The sequence below is a fragment of the Tachysurus vachellii genome, chromosome 13 (assembly GCF_030014155.1).
Source record: "Tachysurus vachellii isolate PV-2020 chromosome 13, HZAU_Pvac_v1, whole genome shotgun sequence".
In the NCBI taxonomy this organism is placed as follows: domain Eukaryota; kingdom Metazoa; phylum Chordata; class Actinopteri; order Siluriformes; family Bagridae; genus Tachysurus; species Tachysurus vachellii.
The window spans coordinates 21176427-21193469 of NC_083472.1; the positions used below are offsets into that span (position 1 = coordinate 21176427).

Genomic DNA, 17043 nt, shown 5'->3' on the forward strand with positions numbered 1-17043 from the left:
ACACATCAATATTTTCTCAAAATTATTTTTGCCAGGTAGCACCTTTAAAACTACAAAAAAAAAAAATCCCATTGAACTCCCTCGGTACAGATTTTATTCAAAGGATTTAAACATCTACAATATCAATCTGCTGCTATTTATTAGAGTCAGCGTGCTTTTTTTTTTTTTCTTGATCTTTCCATCAGAAAAACACATTAGGACCATATTAATTATTAATTATGCCTCATTTACTCACTCCAATTGTTTTTCGGTTATTGAATTTTAGAATTAAACCGAGGAAAATTCCAGAGACCAATTAAAGCAGCTATTGAGCTCTAAAGTACTCAGTAACTAGACAGAAATACACGGATACTGAGTGCCAGTTTCAGTCTGTAGCATAAACTCTCCTGCTTGATATTATTTTAATCTCATGATCTTTGTTTTTCCTCTTACCTTTAAACACCCCTACGTGCCATCATATACACTTACGTCCTCAAGTTTAGATTGTCCAATATGGAAGGTCACTTTGTGTCTTAACATCCAAACTTTTGGACTTTTTTCCCCAGCTCCCTCTTTAAAGCTGAGCTGAAAGTCTTTCCTGATCTCTCAACGCTCACCGTCATTCTTCCACTTCATAGTTTCTTTTCCCCCCTTTTATGTAATTGTCCTTTGTTTGGTTTCACTGGCACCAAGTTTTTTTTTTCTCCTTAATAACAAATTGTTTATTTGTATTATTTATTAGTCAACCTGTTTTTGCAAAAAACTTTGCGTATACAAATCTAGCATCTTTCAAGCGATTCCTTCCAAAAGAGCACATGCAAAACACAAAGCCATGCAGTCATGACTAGTCTAAAATTTCTGAGTGCTTTTATTTAGCATTTTAATAAAATTCAGCTAACTGTAGATTTCAAATTAATTTTAAATTCTAATTAAAAATTCTAAACCAAAAAGTGGATATTCTTTAAGCTTCATGACAGAAGTTAAACTAATGCCTTTACAGTGAGATGCTTATATTCCTTGCGCTTCGAATGATTTCTGTATTAACAGATCTATTTTCCCTCCAATTACACAAATAATTCATTAAAAAAAGTGTTCCTGGTTTTCCAAATTCTGCAGATTTGTCCCACTGAATAATTTACAACCTATTGACAAAACAATCCTGCGACACATTTGTTTACAAATTAATCACAACACTTAAAATGACCCATGTTAAAACTGAGCACCTTGTTTACTTAAGCAGTCATACATTATAGTAGGAGTCAGTCACTATAACCGACTCTGATTCAGATGATTCACATGATTCAGCTGTGTTGTAGATGCAGTCTAATGCAAACCTCATTCATTCCCAATCACTTTACTGTTGAAGTAACTGCTACACAATTTATCATTTATCATCCTGCGCTCACACCACTATGGCCTGGGTTTGATTTCCAGGCAAGGAACCAACCCAGCAACTGAGGGATTAACTCTGTGCTGTTCCCAAAAACTAAAACGAAAGGTCGTGTCCGGGAGAGCGTCTGGAGTAAAACCTTTGCGAAATCAAAAATATGAGACCCGCATGATGATCTGTGGAGTCTCTGAATAGGGAACAGCCAAAAAAACCAACATCCTTTGTGACAATGTCCATTGTTGAAAGTGCTATACAAGTAGAATTGAACTGAATTTCATTCCTGTAATGTTACTTCACGTTTTCTATTCATTTCTTTAGTTGTCTACTTCGAGCCTGAAGATCTTTATCCTCGGTGTAAACAAATTGCTTATTGTAGGGATTTGGAGTGTGTGAGAACTCACATCAAGCTTTTCATCTCACACACACACACACACACACGGAGTTCAAACTTTATTACAAAACATTTATTGATATTGTCACAGAACAAAAACATCCATATATTCAAATCAAGCTGTAGTACAGGATCTTCACTTAAAAGCAGGAAGAAACGAAAGCACACAAATAGGAGAACGCTAATCATCCCTGATTTTTTAATTTTTTTTTAATTCGAGTTTAACTACAAGCAAGTAAAAAGATGTTGCATTCAGACAACAGGATTTAGAAAAACGTACCCGCCTCTCCGTGGTCTCGGTTTCCCTATACATAGATGAAAGTACACCAGTGCTTGAGGAGGCTTGAAAACTTGGTCCGAAGAGGTCAGTGTGTGTGTGTGTGTTGTCTGTGACTGATGCCTGAGAGAGTATGTGTGGGGGAAAAAAACAGGATGCAAGATATCAGTGTTGTTCTGATAACTTTCACTGAACAGAATGAGCCACCAAAATACACTGTTTTCCCTGAACGTGAACAAACGCGAATGAAATTATAAATAGCAAAAATAGCATTGTTCCATTGTGAAGCAATTAACATGAGTTGGAAATGCTAATTAACAGACTTTTATTTGGTGAGCTTTAAGGACCTGATCCAAAGCTTTTTTTTGTTACAAAAATATACAATTTTCAGCTATTCATAATTATATTTCTCATCAACGTTTGCGTGAATGAACTTCGTAACTCTAAATGACGTTCAGTGAAAACATGGTGTGCAGGATGGCGGTTTATCCTTTGCGACAGTTCTCAGAATCCCAGCTCACGTGTGCGACTTCAGTCAGAGCCAGACTCTTCCTCCGAGCTTGGGGGTGTAGATGCAACTTCTTCCTCGTCCTCATCATCGTCTTTAGCAGCCTGTGAGGGAGAAAGATAAGATATTACTTCCTGTTTGTGTTATTATTAACCGAAGCCATGGCTACAGAAGAGTTTTTACAGCCGTTTTGACCTTGCGCTTTTTGCCTTTGCCGCGATCTGAATCTGACGAGCTCTCCTCGCTTGAAATGAACTCTTTGCTCTTAAAGCTTTCGTTGCCTCCTTTGTCTCGCTCCTTCTCTACGACGCTCTTCCTTTTCTTCTCCTCCGCTTTCCCGACTTTCTTCTTCTTTTCACTGCTGCACAGCAGACACAGGGGTAAATCTTATGTCTGACAAAATGTGACATCACTCACTAGGACGTTAGCTTAATAAGGTTTCTTGCACTAGCATGAAAACAGATTTATGCCATCAAACGACTACGGTGTTCATTTCAGCATCAGCATAAAGCTGTGTAGTTTCTTCCAAATATTTATTTAAATCTTCCAGTAGGTGTGTGTGTATAAATGCACGTGCACATGAGGGTCAGTGATGGACAGGCCATTTGACCAATTTAAAAATAAAAAAAATACATTTAAGAAGAGGGGAAATAGGCTTAAAACTCTTGAAAAGGTTAAACCACCATGTCTATATCTCTGTGTGGCATTTATACGCTCACGCAAGCTCATGGACGCTGATCCAGACGAACATGTCGTAGATAAATTGACTTATCTGGAATCTTTCATCTTAACTAATAAAAATATTCTGTGTGACAAATAATGAGGGAAGGAAGGGTGCATATACTTTTGCACACTGCTGTACGAAACTAAGCAGGCAGATTGCCCAGAGAGCTGACTTTTTATCTGTAGATGATACAGCAATTAAGTTTAAGTTTGTGTGAGTGCATTTGTGTGCGTCCGTCCGTGTGTCTCACCTGACCGCAGATGATGAAGCTCCTCCGCCACTTTCTTTATATTCTTTCATTGCTCTCTCGTATTGTTTTTTAGCTTCTTCTGCCTTCCTTTCCCACTCCTATTTAGATACAGAGAAAGCTCAGGTTCAGTAAAGTGCTCAGTTTAGACAAGAGATTGTCAGTGATGTTAAACAGAAGGCGTTTCGGGACAATGCTATGGGAGATTAAGTGAAGCAGCTTTGTTACAGGAAGTGATAACAGTCAGGGTGGAGCCCGGTGTGGTTGTGGGTTTCAGTATGAGAAGGTGCATTATAGCGGTTTTGTGTATTGTAAAATATTAATTTATTAGTGTTGTATGAGGAGAATTGATCCTGCTGATTGTATATGACTATGCAGTATCATCATTAGACCAACCTCCTTGCGGTTTTTATCAATCTGCTTCCACATCTCGCCGGCTTTCTTGGAGATCTCCGTGACCGAGATTCCGGGGTTCTCGGATTTGATCCGCTCCCTGTTCGCATTCAACCACAGCATGTAGGCGCTCATGGGTCTTTTAGGGGCGCCGGCGTCTTTCACCTTTTTCTGTTATTGAAAGACAGATAAAAGATATGATTTTGCTTTTTTTTTTTTTCAGTCAGATAAAAATTCCTGCAGATTTGGGCCAGGACACGATGTGTGACGATCACAGCATGCATTCAGCATCAAACAAGAGTACAGCCATCATAAGTGTCATTGTGTGTATCTTCACTGGGAACAGTTGCTGGTTCCTGTGTATTCAAGCAGTATTCGCACAGACGAGAACAAAAAAAAAAAAAAAAGGGTTGAAAATTCTGCAAAAGTCACTTTAATTCTATACAATTTCTTGCTAAAAAAAAAGTAAGTTGCATTGAAAAAAAAATTCTGCAAAAATACAAATTGATCTATTGAGGGTGAGAGGGATGGAGACGGGGGGAGAGAGAGAGGAGGAGGGAGGGAAGAAAAAAAAAAAACCCACCACACCTTGGTACATACATTTGGTACCTACTGTATATAAGGCAAATAAATAAATGATATATTAGGGATTAAAGCGCTCGGCTTAGTTTATATTGTGCATGCACTATGACCTCGGGGGGAATACGGTAACGGAATTTATAATTTCTTTATTATAATAATAATAATAATAACAACAAGTTTAAAAGCACATTTAAATATCAGTGTGTTTCAGAGGCTTAAATAAACCAGCTGCTACATAAAGATGTGCAAATTTTTTTAATACGGAATGTAAAATCTAGCTACAAAGTTTAGAGTAAACAAATCAGAAGGGTCATTATAACATTTTGTCCTTTCCTTCGTTTAACAAAGCAGACGAATGATTTATACGATACGAACCTCGGGTCCGAGATACAGACGACAACCGTGTTTATCGCCTGTAGAAAGAAACTATCTTCTTGTTTATATTTACATGCATGTGTGCAGGCGGTAAACTTCGAATCTATTGTTAAAGAACTGGGACTGCTCTAATATAAACAGCACAGTGGTCAGTTTCTGAGCCCAGGAACATGCGCTTGTCTGTGCATCACTGAAACTGCACATTTCACAACACACCAGGAAGTAATTATGCTGCACACATGGATCGTATTAATTGCATTTTTATTTATTCCCTTGGACACACGCAGGGTTTTGTGCCCAACAAAAAAAAAAAATGGGAACGAACCTATTTTTTTTTTCCAGCTCTGTGGGATTTTGGTGTCTGTGCATCATCAACGTGAGGCCAAAAAAAATGACTTGCAAACACAAGCATATTGGGACGAGTGCTGTAGGTTAAACAGTAACAGATTTTCTTTTCTTTCATTGAGCGTTCAGTGGTAAGGCCACCATGTCTGATCACAGCTAAATGACTGTTACACACACACAAAAGAAAAATCACACACCATGACCATATATGGACGTTTGGGCTAAAGAAGCAATTAAGGACCAACCAAAAAAAATGACCTACTACTACATTTTTTGTGGAATTTACCTCTTTGCGTGGTTTTCTCTCCTTCTTCTCTTTCACAGGTTTCTTGGGCTTCTTCTCGACTTTTTTCTTCTTCCCTTCGTCCTCGCTGTCATCGTCCTCATCCTCGCTGTCGCTCACCGAGGCATTGCTGTCGTATCTACGAGCATTTTAAACACTTTTAAACAGTCACTGTCAAAACCATCGAAGGAAATGAAGAAAAAGTATTAAAATCAAGCAAGTTAAAAAAAAAAACAAACAAGGAAAACTCACTCTTCAGCAATATCATCATCTTCCTCAACAGGATTGAAGGACTCGTCTGCAGAAAGATTTTTGTTATACAGAACGCTAGTCTGATACAAAGCAATAAAATTATTAGATAGGTTTAGAAACGTAAAGAATTTAATGGATTAAACGTAAGTGTGAATTTCAGATGCTACACATGAACAGTGTCACTCACCGCTGTCACCCTCCGACTCGTCACCCTCCTCTCTGATTTTACCCTCCTCCTTCATCCTCTCCAAATAAGCATCGTGCTCATCCTCGTCCGAGTCGCTGTAGCGTTCAGTTGCCTTTAAGTCCTACACACACACACACACACAGCTTCAGTGACTGCAGTACACTCCCTATCCATAAGAGGGCGATTAAGAACTACAGCATTTACATTTACAAGTCATTAAGTACATCAAGTACAAAAAAAAAAATTCCAACCCCTGGGGTGGTTAGTTCAGGTTTTATTGTCTCTAATGAGGCCAGGTCACGCACACACACACAGGCTACATCTGTTTATATACTATGTGATTACCTCCTTTAAGCCTCTGTTCTTGATGCTCAGCTTCTTGGCATTAACAAAGTCGAACAGTTTGCCGTATTCCTCTCTAAAAGACAAACATGACAGGCGGAAAACGTGAATGAGGATATAGTTTGGGGGGGGGGGGGGGGGGGGGGCAACAATGTAGATACTCAACATGCAGTAGTGTAGAGGGAATTCTGGGTAACGCGTACCTCTCGATGCTGCTGAAGGTGTACTGGTTGCCCTGCTTGGTCTCGATCTCGAAGTCGAAGGAGCGCGTGGTGGTGGTGCCTCGGGCGAAGTTCACGCAGGAGATCTCCTCGAAGCGCAGGTGCACTGGGGGTTTGTGCACATAAATAAAGCCCCTCTCTAAAGGATACAGCAGCCCTGAGGTAGCTTTGTATGAGCAGGTGATACACTGAGCACCTGAATGACTGCAGACACAGAGAGAGAAGGAAAAAATGATGTATGTCAAATCGTAACTTTAAATCTGCAGCTTTATTAAATTTCCAAATCATGATTTCTCAAATACGGTTGTTCAGAAGGTGTGGATTAGAGTTTCTATAACAGCCATCATGACTGTAGTAGTCCTGGATATGGTACATAATTTAACAAAGAACACGAAGGAGACGTTATTTAACATGTATGAAAGGAGTTTCTGGAGTCAGAGGACAAGCTGCAAGTAAGTTTTTCCACTATGGTTAATTTTTTAAGGATGAAGGATGCTGCACTTTTGTGGTTGCTTGGTAACAAGCTGGATTTCTTTTTGTTTTTTTTCCAAGACAAGCATATGAGAGAGAGAGAGCGAGAGAGAGAGACTGGTGATACAAGTGATAACATTCCACATCTTCAATCTAACTATAAACAGATTAAAAGTAATTCTTGGCAATCTGCTGTGGTATTAGCAGAATAAAACACTTCAGGATGTGCTTTTACAGAACAATCGCTTTGTTTCTTTTCACTTATGCATCATCTGTTCAGTATTAAGCAAAATAATTCAATCTTTTTGGAGCTTTTTTCATTTATCAGTTTCAGGAATGGTTTGGGATACTGATGGGGAGGTGCTTTATATAAAGTCTAGCAGACTGCATACATGGCAACCCAGAGTGTTGGACTGGAGACTTGAATTTAAAAAGGAATAAATAACATTTGAAAAAGAAAAAAAAAACCCAAAAACAACAACAAATCTGGTTAATACTCTGACACCAAGCTGTGTTTTACTTTGTTGGTTTTGTTGAGGGCACAAATAAGAGCGTTACAAGGTCAAACCTCTTCCTATCCTCTTCCTACCCCAGGGATTCTAATTAAATGACCAAAATTCTCATTCCTAGAATTTTACAGGACTTTGTGTTGGATTCAAAGCAGCTTTCAAGTTTTTATAGATCAGTTCTTCCTAAAAATAGAAAATCAGCACACAGCTGATTGAACAAACCTGAAATGAACTTTTGCCCACTTCCTAAAGATCACGACTGAAGCCATTAAAGAGAGCATATGTTCGCATCGAGACCCTGAAACCACAGCTAATGCTTTTCTAACTGCTCCGTGATGTGAATGTGGGTGTGGAGGCGTGTGTAGTCTCACCCCTGGAAGTTTCCGGGCACCGTGATCTTTCTGTTGACCAGAGCCTTCATGACCCTGCTGACCATCTCGTACAGAGAGCCGGACATGTGCTTGTTCAGCTTTCCCTCAAAGCGCCTCTCCACCTCCTCCCTGTCGAGAGAGAAAAAGAGAGGTTAAAAAACAAAACAAATGTGTGTTAAAGAATCTGACAAAGCTTAGGGTTGTAGTATAGCTGACAAAATCAGTTTAACTGTAACCAGGGGCCAGGGGGCCTTCCCCCACCCACAGAGAGACAGACACACATAAAAGCTGTGTTTAAGGGGAAAAAAGAAGAAAAAAGAAAAAGAAAGAGGGGGGTGGCAAAGCTACTCACTCGCTCATGCTGAGAGTAAGGTTAACGTCTTCATCTTTGGAGAAGAGGAGGATGAGGAAATGATAACGTGTCTGGCCCTGCTTAATGGGTGGATCCAAGCTGATCTGAACGAGAGAGCGTCACAGGATACAACACAGTAAGAACAATGGTGTGGGTCACACACAAAAAAGCTGTGATGTCATAAAACATCATTTACAAATCTCTTACTGACGCTCAGGCATCGCTTTACACACCTCAGCGTTTCTACACATTATACAGAAAATCATATAACAAACATTACTTCATTTCAGTTCAGATTAATGAATCCTCACAGCAGCAGGAGTCAAGATTTTTTTTAGTGAATTGATGAACCGCTGTGATTGATTTTCCCTTCAGATAAACATTACTTCTCTTTATATTGCTCTAATAAAGCTCAATTAATACAAAAATGAATTTTACATCTGAAATAACTCTTAGTTTCAATTTAACACACAGTGGTTGCTCACAACCTTTTAATAAAGTACAACAAAATATTTTTCTTTCTTCAAGTGCAAAAAAGTGGAAATTTATATAATCTTAAAAAGATTATATAATTTTTTTTTTTTTATATTGTGCACGGCCCCTTATATTGTGTCTATCTATCATTCATTTATTTACCAATAAAACAACTAATTAGCAATGTTCATACAGCCCATCGTAAGTTTTGTTGCCAGAGCTTTGTTTACAATGGTGAAAATAGGTGATGGTCCTAATTACTCAATTAATAAATAATTATAAAATAATAATATAAAAGCTTTAACTAAACTAGCTTTACACAACATCGAACAGATTATTAATGTGCTTGAAAAAATTATAGAAATTGTTGCAGACATTTCTTTTTTACTTTTATTTTAGGCTACTGGCGGATTCTCAGCTTACTGACAAAAATATGATGAGTTCTTGGTGTTGGTGTCAAAAACGCCAAACCAACCCAGAATAAGTATAAAGTATTTTCAAAGGAGTCCCTGACTGTGTTTACTTGGTGCCAGCAGGTGGCAGTAACACCTTCAAAAACACGCTGGATTGACAGTGCACTATTTCCCATACATTACAATCTTTCGTTGTTCTAGTTAAAATCCACACTCACCACGAAGAACATCTGCCGCTGGTCCTTGTGCGGCAGCAGGAAGAGGCGCAGGACGGTAGTGTAGGGGATCTTATAGTCAAACGTCTTGCCGTGAAGATGTAGGAATGCGGGATAGATACGAATATCGTACCTGAATGAGAGGAGGGCAGCCGTGGGTCAGTTAGCAGTGTGTGGAATACAGGAAAGAAAGAAAACGGTCAAATGTTCCTTCAAATTTCTAAACATCAGGCATCGTGAGCGTTTTATGTACTGCAAGGAATCAGTTGAGTACGATCTTCAGTTGAGCACATTTCCATCAAAGTGGAGGTCATGATGTGGTTACAATTTAAAATTTAGAAGAAAACATGACTTTACTAAAAAGTCTGGGTCATCCTAATTTACATGTGATTAAATTCAATTGTGAAAGTGGTACGAAATGCAGTGTGTGTGTGTGTGTGTGTGTGTGTGTTTTCATGGTTTTTACCTTCCTCTGGGTGTAAGGCACTGCAATTCTTTGAAGATACACACAGCATCTCCGGTAGCCTGAATAACATCTGCCTGAGTGAGAACATTTTGGGCAAAGACCTGCATGAAAGAAAAAGAGAGCGAAAGAGAGAAAAATCCTATAACTTTGCACTGAATGAGGATTTATTTATCTGTGCTTTGTATCAATGATCTCTACATACAATTGATTCTAAAGACAATCAGTCATGAAAGTTAATACAGCTGGCCGGAGGCCTCTTTCTACTTTGTGAAGGTTTCTACAGAGCTTTTGGGGGGCAAACTAAAGATGTACAAGTGTCCTGAACTGGAATAATACAATTCTTAGAGGACTTCCTGTTTATCGTTCATGGTTACACTAACAGCATGAGGCAAAGCTGCAGTAAAGAACAGCATGTTTTGCTTTATTGTTGAAACAACGCTAAGTGTAATTAATTCCCCAGTGTGAAACTGGCGTACCTCTACAGGGTCCGTGCCGTCGTCTCCGGTGGAGGGCGGGACGTAAAAGCGGACCTCCATGAGCGACACTTCTGTGTCGTCGTTCTGATGGAACTCCACCGTGACCTCGTTCTTCCCTGTGGTGCACTGGGACACGTTAGCCAGCGGGATCTCGAACGCCGGACTCTCGTTGACGTCGAACGTCAGCAACGGCCCTGAATGCATAATGCACAAAAACAACAAAAGTTACAAACAGACCAAGCAATTTTCCTTTTACAGATGCATGTCAGATATTGGAAGAGGTTAACAGAGGTGTCGTGTTGTGTGTTTGTCTCGAAGACGTTGGCCACTACGGCTGTGAGGCTAAACATGTGGCTGCAACACAACGTGAATGTTGCAATAAGAAATAAAAAATAAATAAAAAAAGTCATGGTCATGAGAGATTCCTAACATTTGGACCACGTGTGGAGAAAAACCTGAGATGTAGGAGAGCACCCTGCTGTCTGGACCTCCCTGATGTCTCCAGTAACCACCCAGATCAGTGGTTTCTCGGAGGTTCAACGTGCTTATAAACTTCTGGCCTCCCAGATTTCTCTATTTTAAACTCTGTATCCGTATTCATTAAGGATATCTTTTTTCACCCTTATGCTACTTTATTTTATGCATTTAACTGTGGTCTGATTTCCTTCAGTGCATTCGCTATCTACATTATCACTCTGTTCATTTTCTCTATAACATTTAGGTGGAATTCTAATTTAAATCATCTTCTGCAGCCAAAAGTTCTCATTTGCGTACATTTTCTAAATTAGTAAAAAATTGTTTGCGATTTTAAATTTGATGCTCAGACCATGACACCGGTCATGAAGACGACAAGAGTTTTAAAAAAGAAGCAGAGCTGCTGTGTGTTTAACATCTCTGTGAATGAATTCCCTAAACATTTTACAATTGGAAATGGAAACCAGATGGACACGAACGTTCTAGCTCAGATGCGACCTCTAGTGGATATTGCTTTGAATGCTACAGATGTATATAAAAGTACACAGGTGTGGGCGTAAACAGCGTGGCTCACGTTACTGCTGATACTTTTCATGACTGTTGTTTTCCGTATCATTTTTCTTAAGTTTAGGTCATAGCAGCTTCCTCGATCCTCGTGTTTATCTGAAGGTGTATATCCTTGCAGACTTAATCATAAAATAAGTCCAGATCATTTGCATTTTGTGTTGGTATTCGAACCTTTTTCCCTGTTTGTAACTTATGCAACTTTATAAAGCAGCAAGTCTTTGGAACACTCTTCCAAATGATATTATTTTATGTACAAACTATAGCACATTTACACGCCTGACCAAACAGTGGCTATTAACAAAGCAAACTTGTGAGCACTAAATGACTGTGATGTGAACAATGTAGACTGTGAGTGAGTGAGTGTTAGATTCATGAAGTGGAGAGTGTTTTTATGATGTGAGTGAAGTACGTTTTTTTTTTTTTTGTATAACTTCTGTTAAATTATGAAGTGGAGAGTGTTTTCAGTGATTTTACTGATGCGAGTGAAATAATGATTCCATGTATGATACTGTATGTATTTCATGACCTTTAGCAAACGTAACATCTCTCTAGGGACTGCAGGTGGAAGTTAGCATTTTCTTTGCTATAACCTGGCACATGACATCTCTTCTTTCTTAGACTAATGTTCTCTGTGCATTGCCCCTGATTAAGTACAAATAAACTCATTCATTCAATCAAACTAAACACACAAATTCACTGGGATTCCTTCAACGCATCCCAAATATTTCTCTCATTTGTTTTCACTTTGTTTTTCTGGAGGTTTGGTGCACGTTCTGCGACTCAGGGAATATTTAACAATTTATTTAGAGCACTCAGTAAAGATCGGATTATATTTACCTGAGAATTTAGCAGTTCCCCAGTTCCATCCTTTCACACACATGTCCTTTTCTGTCAGCTCAACTTTGTAGTTGGACTTAAAAAAGGCGGAGATTTTCTCAAAGTCCTGTCGAGCACAGAGAGCGTAAAAAGAATTAATTCTTGCCTTCCAAACCCCCTGCCCTCCACCCCCCATCCCCAGTTCAGTAAACCAACCCCCCCCCAAACCAGCTTCATTAATAAGAGGTCGGCTGACGGCACTGCGCCCCGCGGCCCTCTGGGATGGTGGAGGTGTGCGTAATCCGGCCACAGGCTCATACTGAGCGCGTCCAATCAGACTGTTTATTTATCCAGCACCGCACAATCGCTTCCACATGTCACACTAGCGTTGTGCATGTGTGTCTGAGCAAGACAAGAAGAGAAAGAACTACAGACAGACGACACACATCTGCACACTCAGCGTTGCTGGTGAAGAAAAATGTTGCTTACAATCACACACACACTCTCCCTCCACCTCCTCTCCTGCTTTTATACACAAACCTCAACTTTCATTACAATGCTGCTTTTCCGTTCTTAAATTAGCACGCCCCCATTGTAAACTAGCATAAACATGAAGATTCAGCTGAGCCGTATATTTAACAACACACACACACACACACGTGTAACAGAGGACAGATCACATTGTGTTAGTTTGTCACGAAATGTTGTGCATTTTCCCGGAATGATGGTGCACCAGGAAACTAATAAAAAACACCCCCACTAAGACGGACACACACACGCCACTGATTAATCCCGGAGAGACTCGACTCGTCCTTTTTCCTGTAGCGTCTTGAATTACACAGACATAAACACTGAATATCTCTCACACACACAGTTTTGTTTTAAACATGTCTATTTAACACTGAGCTGAAAATTACATCAGGTTCTTCTGTAGTCCAACTTAAACATGATGCTGTGTGTTTAATTGGGAAAATCACCAGACTCTGATTCAACTCATCACCGTTTCTGGAGCATGCACACAATTTCATTAATAACAAAAAACGCAGCCCGGGTTCTATAGTAAAATAAACATATTAATTAAATCATAGAGAACAGAGTGCACACACACACATTTGGTATGCGTGAACACAGATACTGAAATATTTAACCTACTTATTAAATCATCACTGGCATCATGGAGGATTTTAGGTGTGTGTGCTTTCGTTGTATTTTAGTGCTCACTGAAGTCAAGTGCCTTCATGAAGACCTTGTGCTCTCTAATAAATCAGACGGTCTATAAAGAGGTTTTATCAGGTCATGTGTATCGTGACCTGATATAAAAGAGACACTGCAGTACATCATATTCTCACAAACATTCATTAATCATCAAATCAAGGTCCTGTTGTTGTATTAGTTCAACACCACAAAACCTCTGGTATTGGATTTTGGTATCAGAGCATTCCTTATACAAGAAATGAGTAGGGTAGAGGATCAGTATCAAAATATAAATATATTAATTAATAAGTAATTTTTGTAAAAAGCCTTAAAAAAAGCGATAAAATTCTTTGGTGAAAACAGATCAGATTACAACAGACTAGAACGTGTTAAACTAGAACAAAAAATGCATTACAATTTGTAAAAAATCTTTGCTTACAAGGCTTCAGCTCCTCAAAGCAACTAACATGACTTAACATAGATGATTTACCTTTTAACGCCATTAACCGTTAGCTAAAGGAAAGACGTTCGTTCTGACTTTTTCACGAAAAGGAAAAAATATCTTTCTCCTCCGTTCGTTTTTTTAAACGTCCTCCATTCATTGTCAGACAAAAACAGACACCCGAGCCATGTTTTCAGCTCTGTGATCAGACCAGAGAGAATAAATACAATGAAGAACCTAAATAAAAATCAGTGCACTTATTACAAAGGTCTGTGATATGATAAACATCAAGCTACAACAATTTTAACAGATTAACAATGTTACTGGATTTTCAACCAATCTTCTAGACACTAGAATTTTTTACCTCAAGTATTGAAATAAGGCTGATTTACGCTGTACATGATATTTGTGCCAGAAATCAGTCAGAATATAGGATGAAAATTTCCACGATAATCCAGCGACGCAAAAAATGATTTCGTCTGTGATTAAGTGTTTAAACAAAGTAAAACCTCTGATGTTCTCTGACCGTGAGAGAATCATCTTTAAAGAAATGTGTCTTTAATTATTTAGCATACACAAACTGCAATCTAATCTTTTTCCATTCTCCCACCGCGGAAGAGAACAGAGCGGTTGAAGATTAGAAATAGTTCACAAAACAAAAAAAAAATATTTTAACACTAAACGACTTCCTGATGGACTTTTAAAGGACGGAACGACTCACGTGGAAGTTTTCACTTCATCCCTAAGCCCATAAACACTAACAGTGAACGATCAGATTCTATAGACGCAGTAAATGTTTATTTATAAAATGGATGAATACATTTTATACATATATATTTTTTTATACCGATATACTGACTACAACACATCAATTCTTTACCGTGTCTTTAAACCCGTCATATTTGTAGACGTGACCATTGCTTGTGGTCAGTTTGATCCCATGTCCCAGACAGACACGACGCCACTGAGCGTGAGACACATCATGGGCCTGGATACTGTCCACTTTTCCTGTCTTACTGCTTTTGTAGCTCACAGACTGTTTGCTGAACCTCAACCTGCCGTCATTCTGTAAAAAGCAGAAACACAGCATGTACACGTGTGATATTTAATGCACAGAGAACTTCGTGCTGATTCAGGTGTAATGAGAGAGTGTTTGTTTCTCACCCAGAATCCTTTCACCTCCTGATAAATGTCGTTAAACTCCAGAGTGTCTCCCATCTCTGCTTCATGTAACACACACACACACACACACACACACACACACACACACACACACACGTGTCTGCCTTCATTAACTGTTACTTACATACGTCTGTAGACTCCACATCCTCCTGTTTCACACGGTTTTATATCTAAATCACTTCTTTACACAATCTCCTGTTGTTAGCATACAGACAGTGACGCATGCTAACAACTTAGCCTGCTAGCATCTTGTTTTTCATTAATATCATAACAGGGGCATAAATAAGACATACTTCAAGGATTAAAAGAGACACGCCATTAAATAATATTTGTACTAAACTGTTCAGACGGATTTAATTCGCAGTTTTAAGTCATTAAAACGTAAAAACAGGCGAAACTGTAGCCAAACCTTTGCTCCCCCTTTTCCCGCGTGAAACGTCCGGGAACAGCCAACAATCACCCGGAACAAGAGCGAATTATTTCCGGTCTATGACGTAAAAGCACGACATAGAGAACATAAATATGGCAAAGTTTTTACTAGAATTTTCTTTACCGATGATATTTTTAAACGTATAACACTTTTAACGTATTAACTTAAAAAACGGAACGTGTGTCGTGTTTGTAAATCGATTTAAGTTACAATTAAATTAAAAAGGGAATAAATAACCCCATGAACAAAGGCACAAAGATGTTGTTATCATTTATTAGCTCATATAATGTAGGATAGAATCAGGAAGAGTCCTAAGTTTAAAGATGTAAATATGACTTGTTTATGGCCAAAAGTTCACTTCAATTCAATTCACTTCAATTCGATTCGATTCACTTCACTTCAATTCGATTCAATTTGTTTCGATTCACTACAATTCGATTCAATTCACTTCGATTCAATTCAATTCACCTCACTTCAATTTGATTCGATTCAATTCAAATGTATTTGTACAGCGCTTTTTAGAATTGACATCGTCTCAAAGAAGCTTTACAGAACATAAACATAGAACAAAAGGTTAATATAAAGAATAATATAAAGATTAATATAATACAAAAAATTCAAGATTAATATTAGATATATTTAAATGTGTTTGTATTTATCCCCAATGAGCAAGTCTGAGGTGACTCAGGTGACTGTGGTGAGGAAAAACTCCCTTGAATGGGAAAGGAAGAAACCTTGAGAGGAACCAGACTCAAGGGGGAACCTCATCCTCATATGGGTGACACCGGAGGGTGTGATTATAAATATACAGTCTGATAAATGTTGTATTGATGAGGACGTTGTTGTTCTCAAAGACCTCATGGAGTTGTCATCTCCTCTTTAGTATAGCAGATTCTAACTGGAGCTGGAACATCTCTAGATGCCTCAGGATCCTCACAGAAAAGTTTGGGCAAACCTGATCATCACACCTATATGTGGTGCTTCTTCCAACTGTTACTACAAAGTTTAAATCACACAATTATATATGATGTCTTTGAACGATGTAATTTAACAAATCCTCTTTTACTGGAACCAAGAGACCCAAACCCTTTCCAGCACAATGATGCCCTGTGCACAATGCCAGGTCCATAAAGACATGATTTGCTAATTTTGCAGTGGAAGAACTTGAGTGTCCTGCACAGACGCTGACCTCAACTGAACACTTTCTGAATGAACTGGAATACTGACTGCACCCCAGATCTCCTCACTATCCTAGCAGCTTGTAGATGAATCAGCACAGCTACAATGTAGTGGGAAGTCCTCACAGAAGAGTAGAGGTTATTATAATGGCAAAGGTTGAACCAACACTGTGTTCATGTGCATTGTTTTGGAACAGGCACATATGGGTGGGATGGTCAGGTGCCCATGTACATTTGGTATCTGTATATTATTTTAATATGTATGTACTTGAAAACTGTGAGTTTTCAATTATTTATTTATTATTATTATTTATCATTATTTGAATTGTTTTGTGTACAATATGTACCCTTGGTATATTTTGTGTTTATATATGGTTATTCATGTATAATTAATGATAGATAGATAGAGAGAGAGAGAGAGAGAGAGAGAGAGAGAGAGAGAGAGAGAGAGAGAGAGAACGCAATACATAAGTGAATAAATATACCACGATTATTGTACAGTGAGCGGCAATGTTGT

At 38.7% G+C, this 17043-nt stretch overlaps 1 protein-coding gene across 4 annotated transcripts; it reads right to left on the reverse strand.

Moving 5' to 3' along the window:
- Nucleotides 1-1811: 1811 nt before the first annotated feature.
- ssrp1a (structure specific recognition protein 1a) lies at nt 1812-15404 on the reverse strand. Of its 4 annotated transcripts, XM_060884693.1 has the most exons (19): nt 15328-15389; nt 14901-14959; nt 14617-14802; nt 12122-12227; nt 10244-10437; nt 9768-9868; nt 9305-9434; nt 8200-8303; nt 7848-7976; nt 6479-6700; nt 6279-6351; nt 5934-6054; nt 5747-5792; nt 5498-5633; nt 3913-4080; nt 3520-3617; nt 2741-2906; nt 2559-2649; nt 1812-2160 (listed from the first exon to the last, which is right to left on the reverse strand). In XM_060884693.1, exons 2-18 carry the CDS (start codon nt 14952-14954, stop codon nt 2569-2571), a joined length of 2115 nt encoding a protein of 704 aa, XP_060740676.1. In that variant the 5' UTR covers nt 14955-14959; nt 15328-15389; the 3' UTR covers nt 1812-2160; nt 2559-2568. The 4 variants fall into 4 exon arrangements, with proteins under 4 accessions (XP_060740676.1, XP_060740675.1, XP_060740677.1 ...); XM_060884692.1 differs by having other exon boundaries at nt 1812-2649; nt 14901-14956; nt 15328-15404; XM_060884694.1 differs by having other exon boundaries at nt 1812-2649; nt 2741-2903.
- Between the last annotated feature and the right edge of the window lie 1639 nt (nt 15405-17043).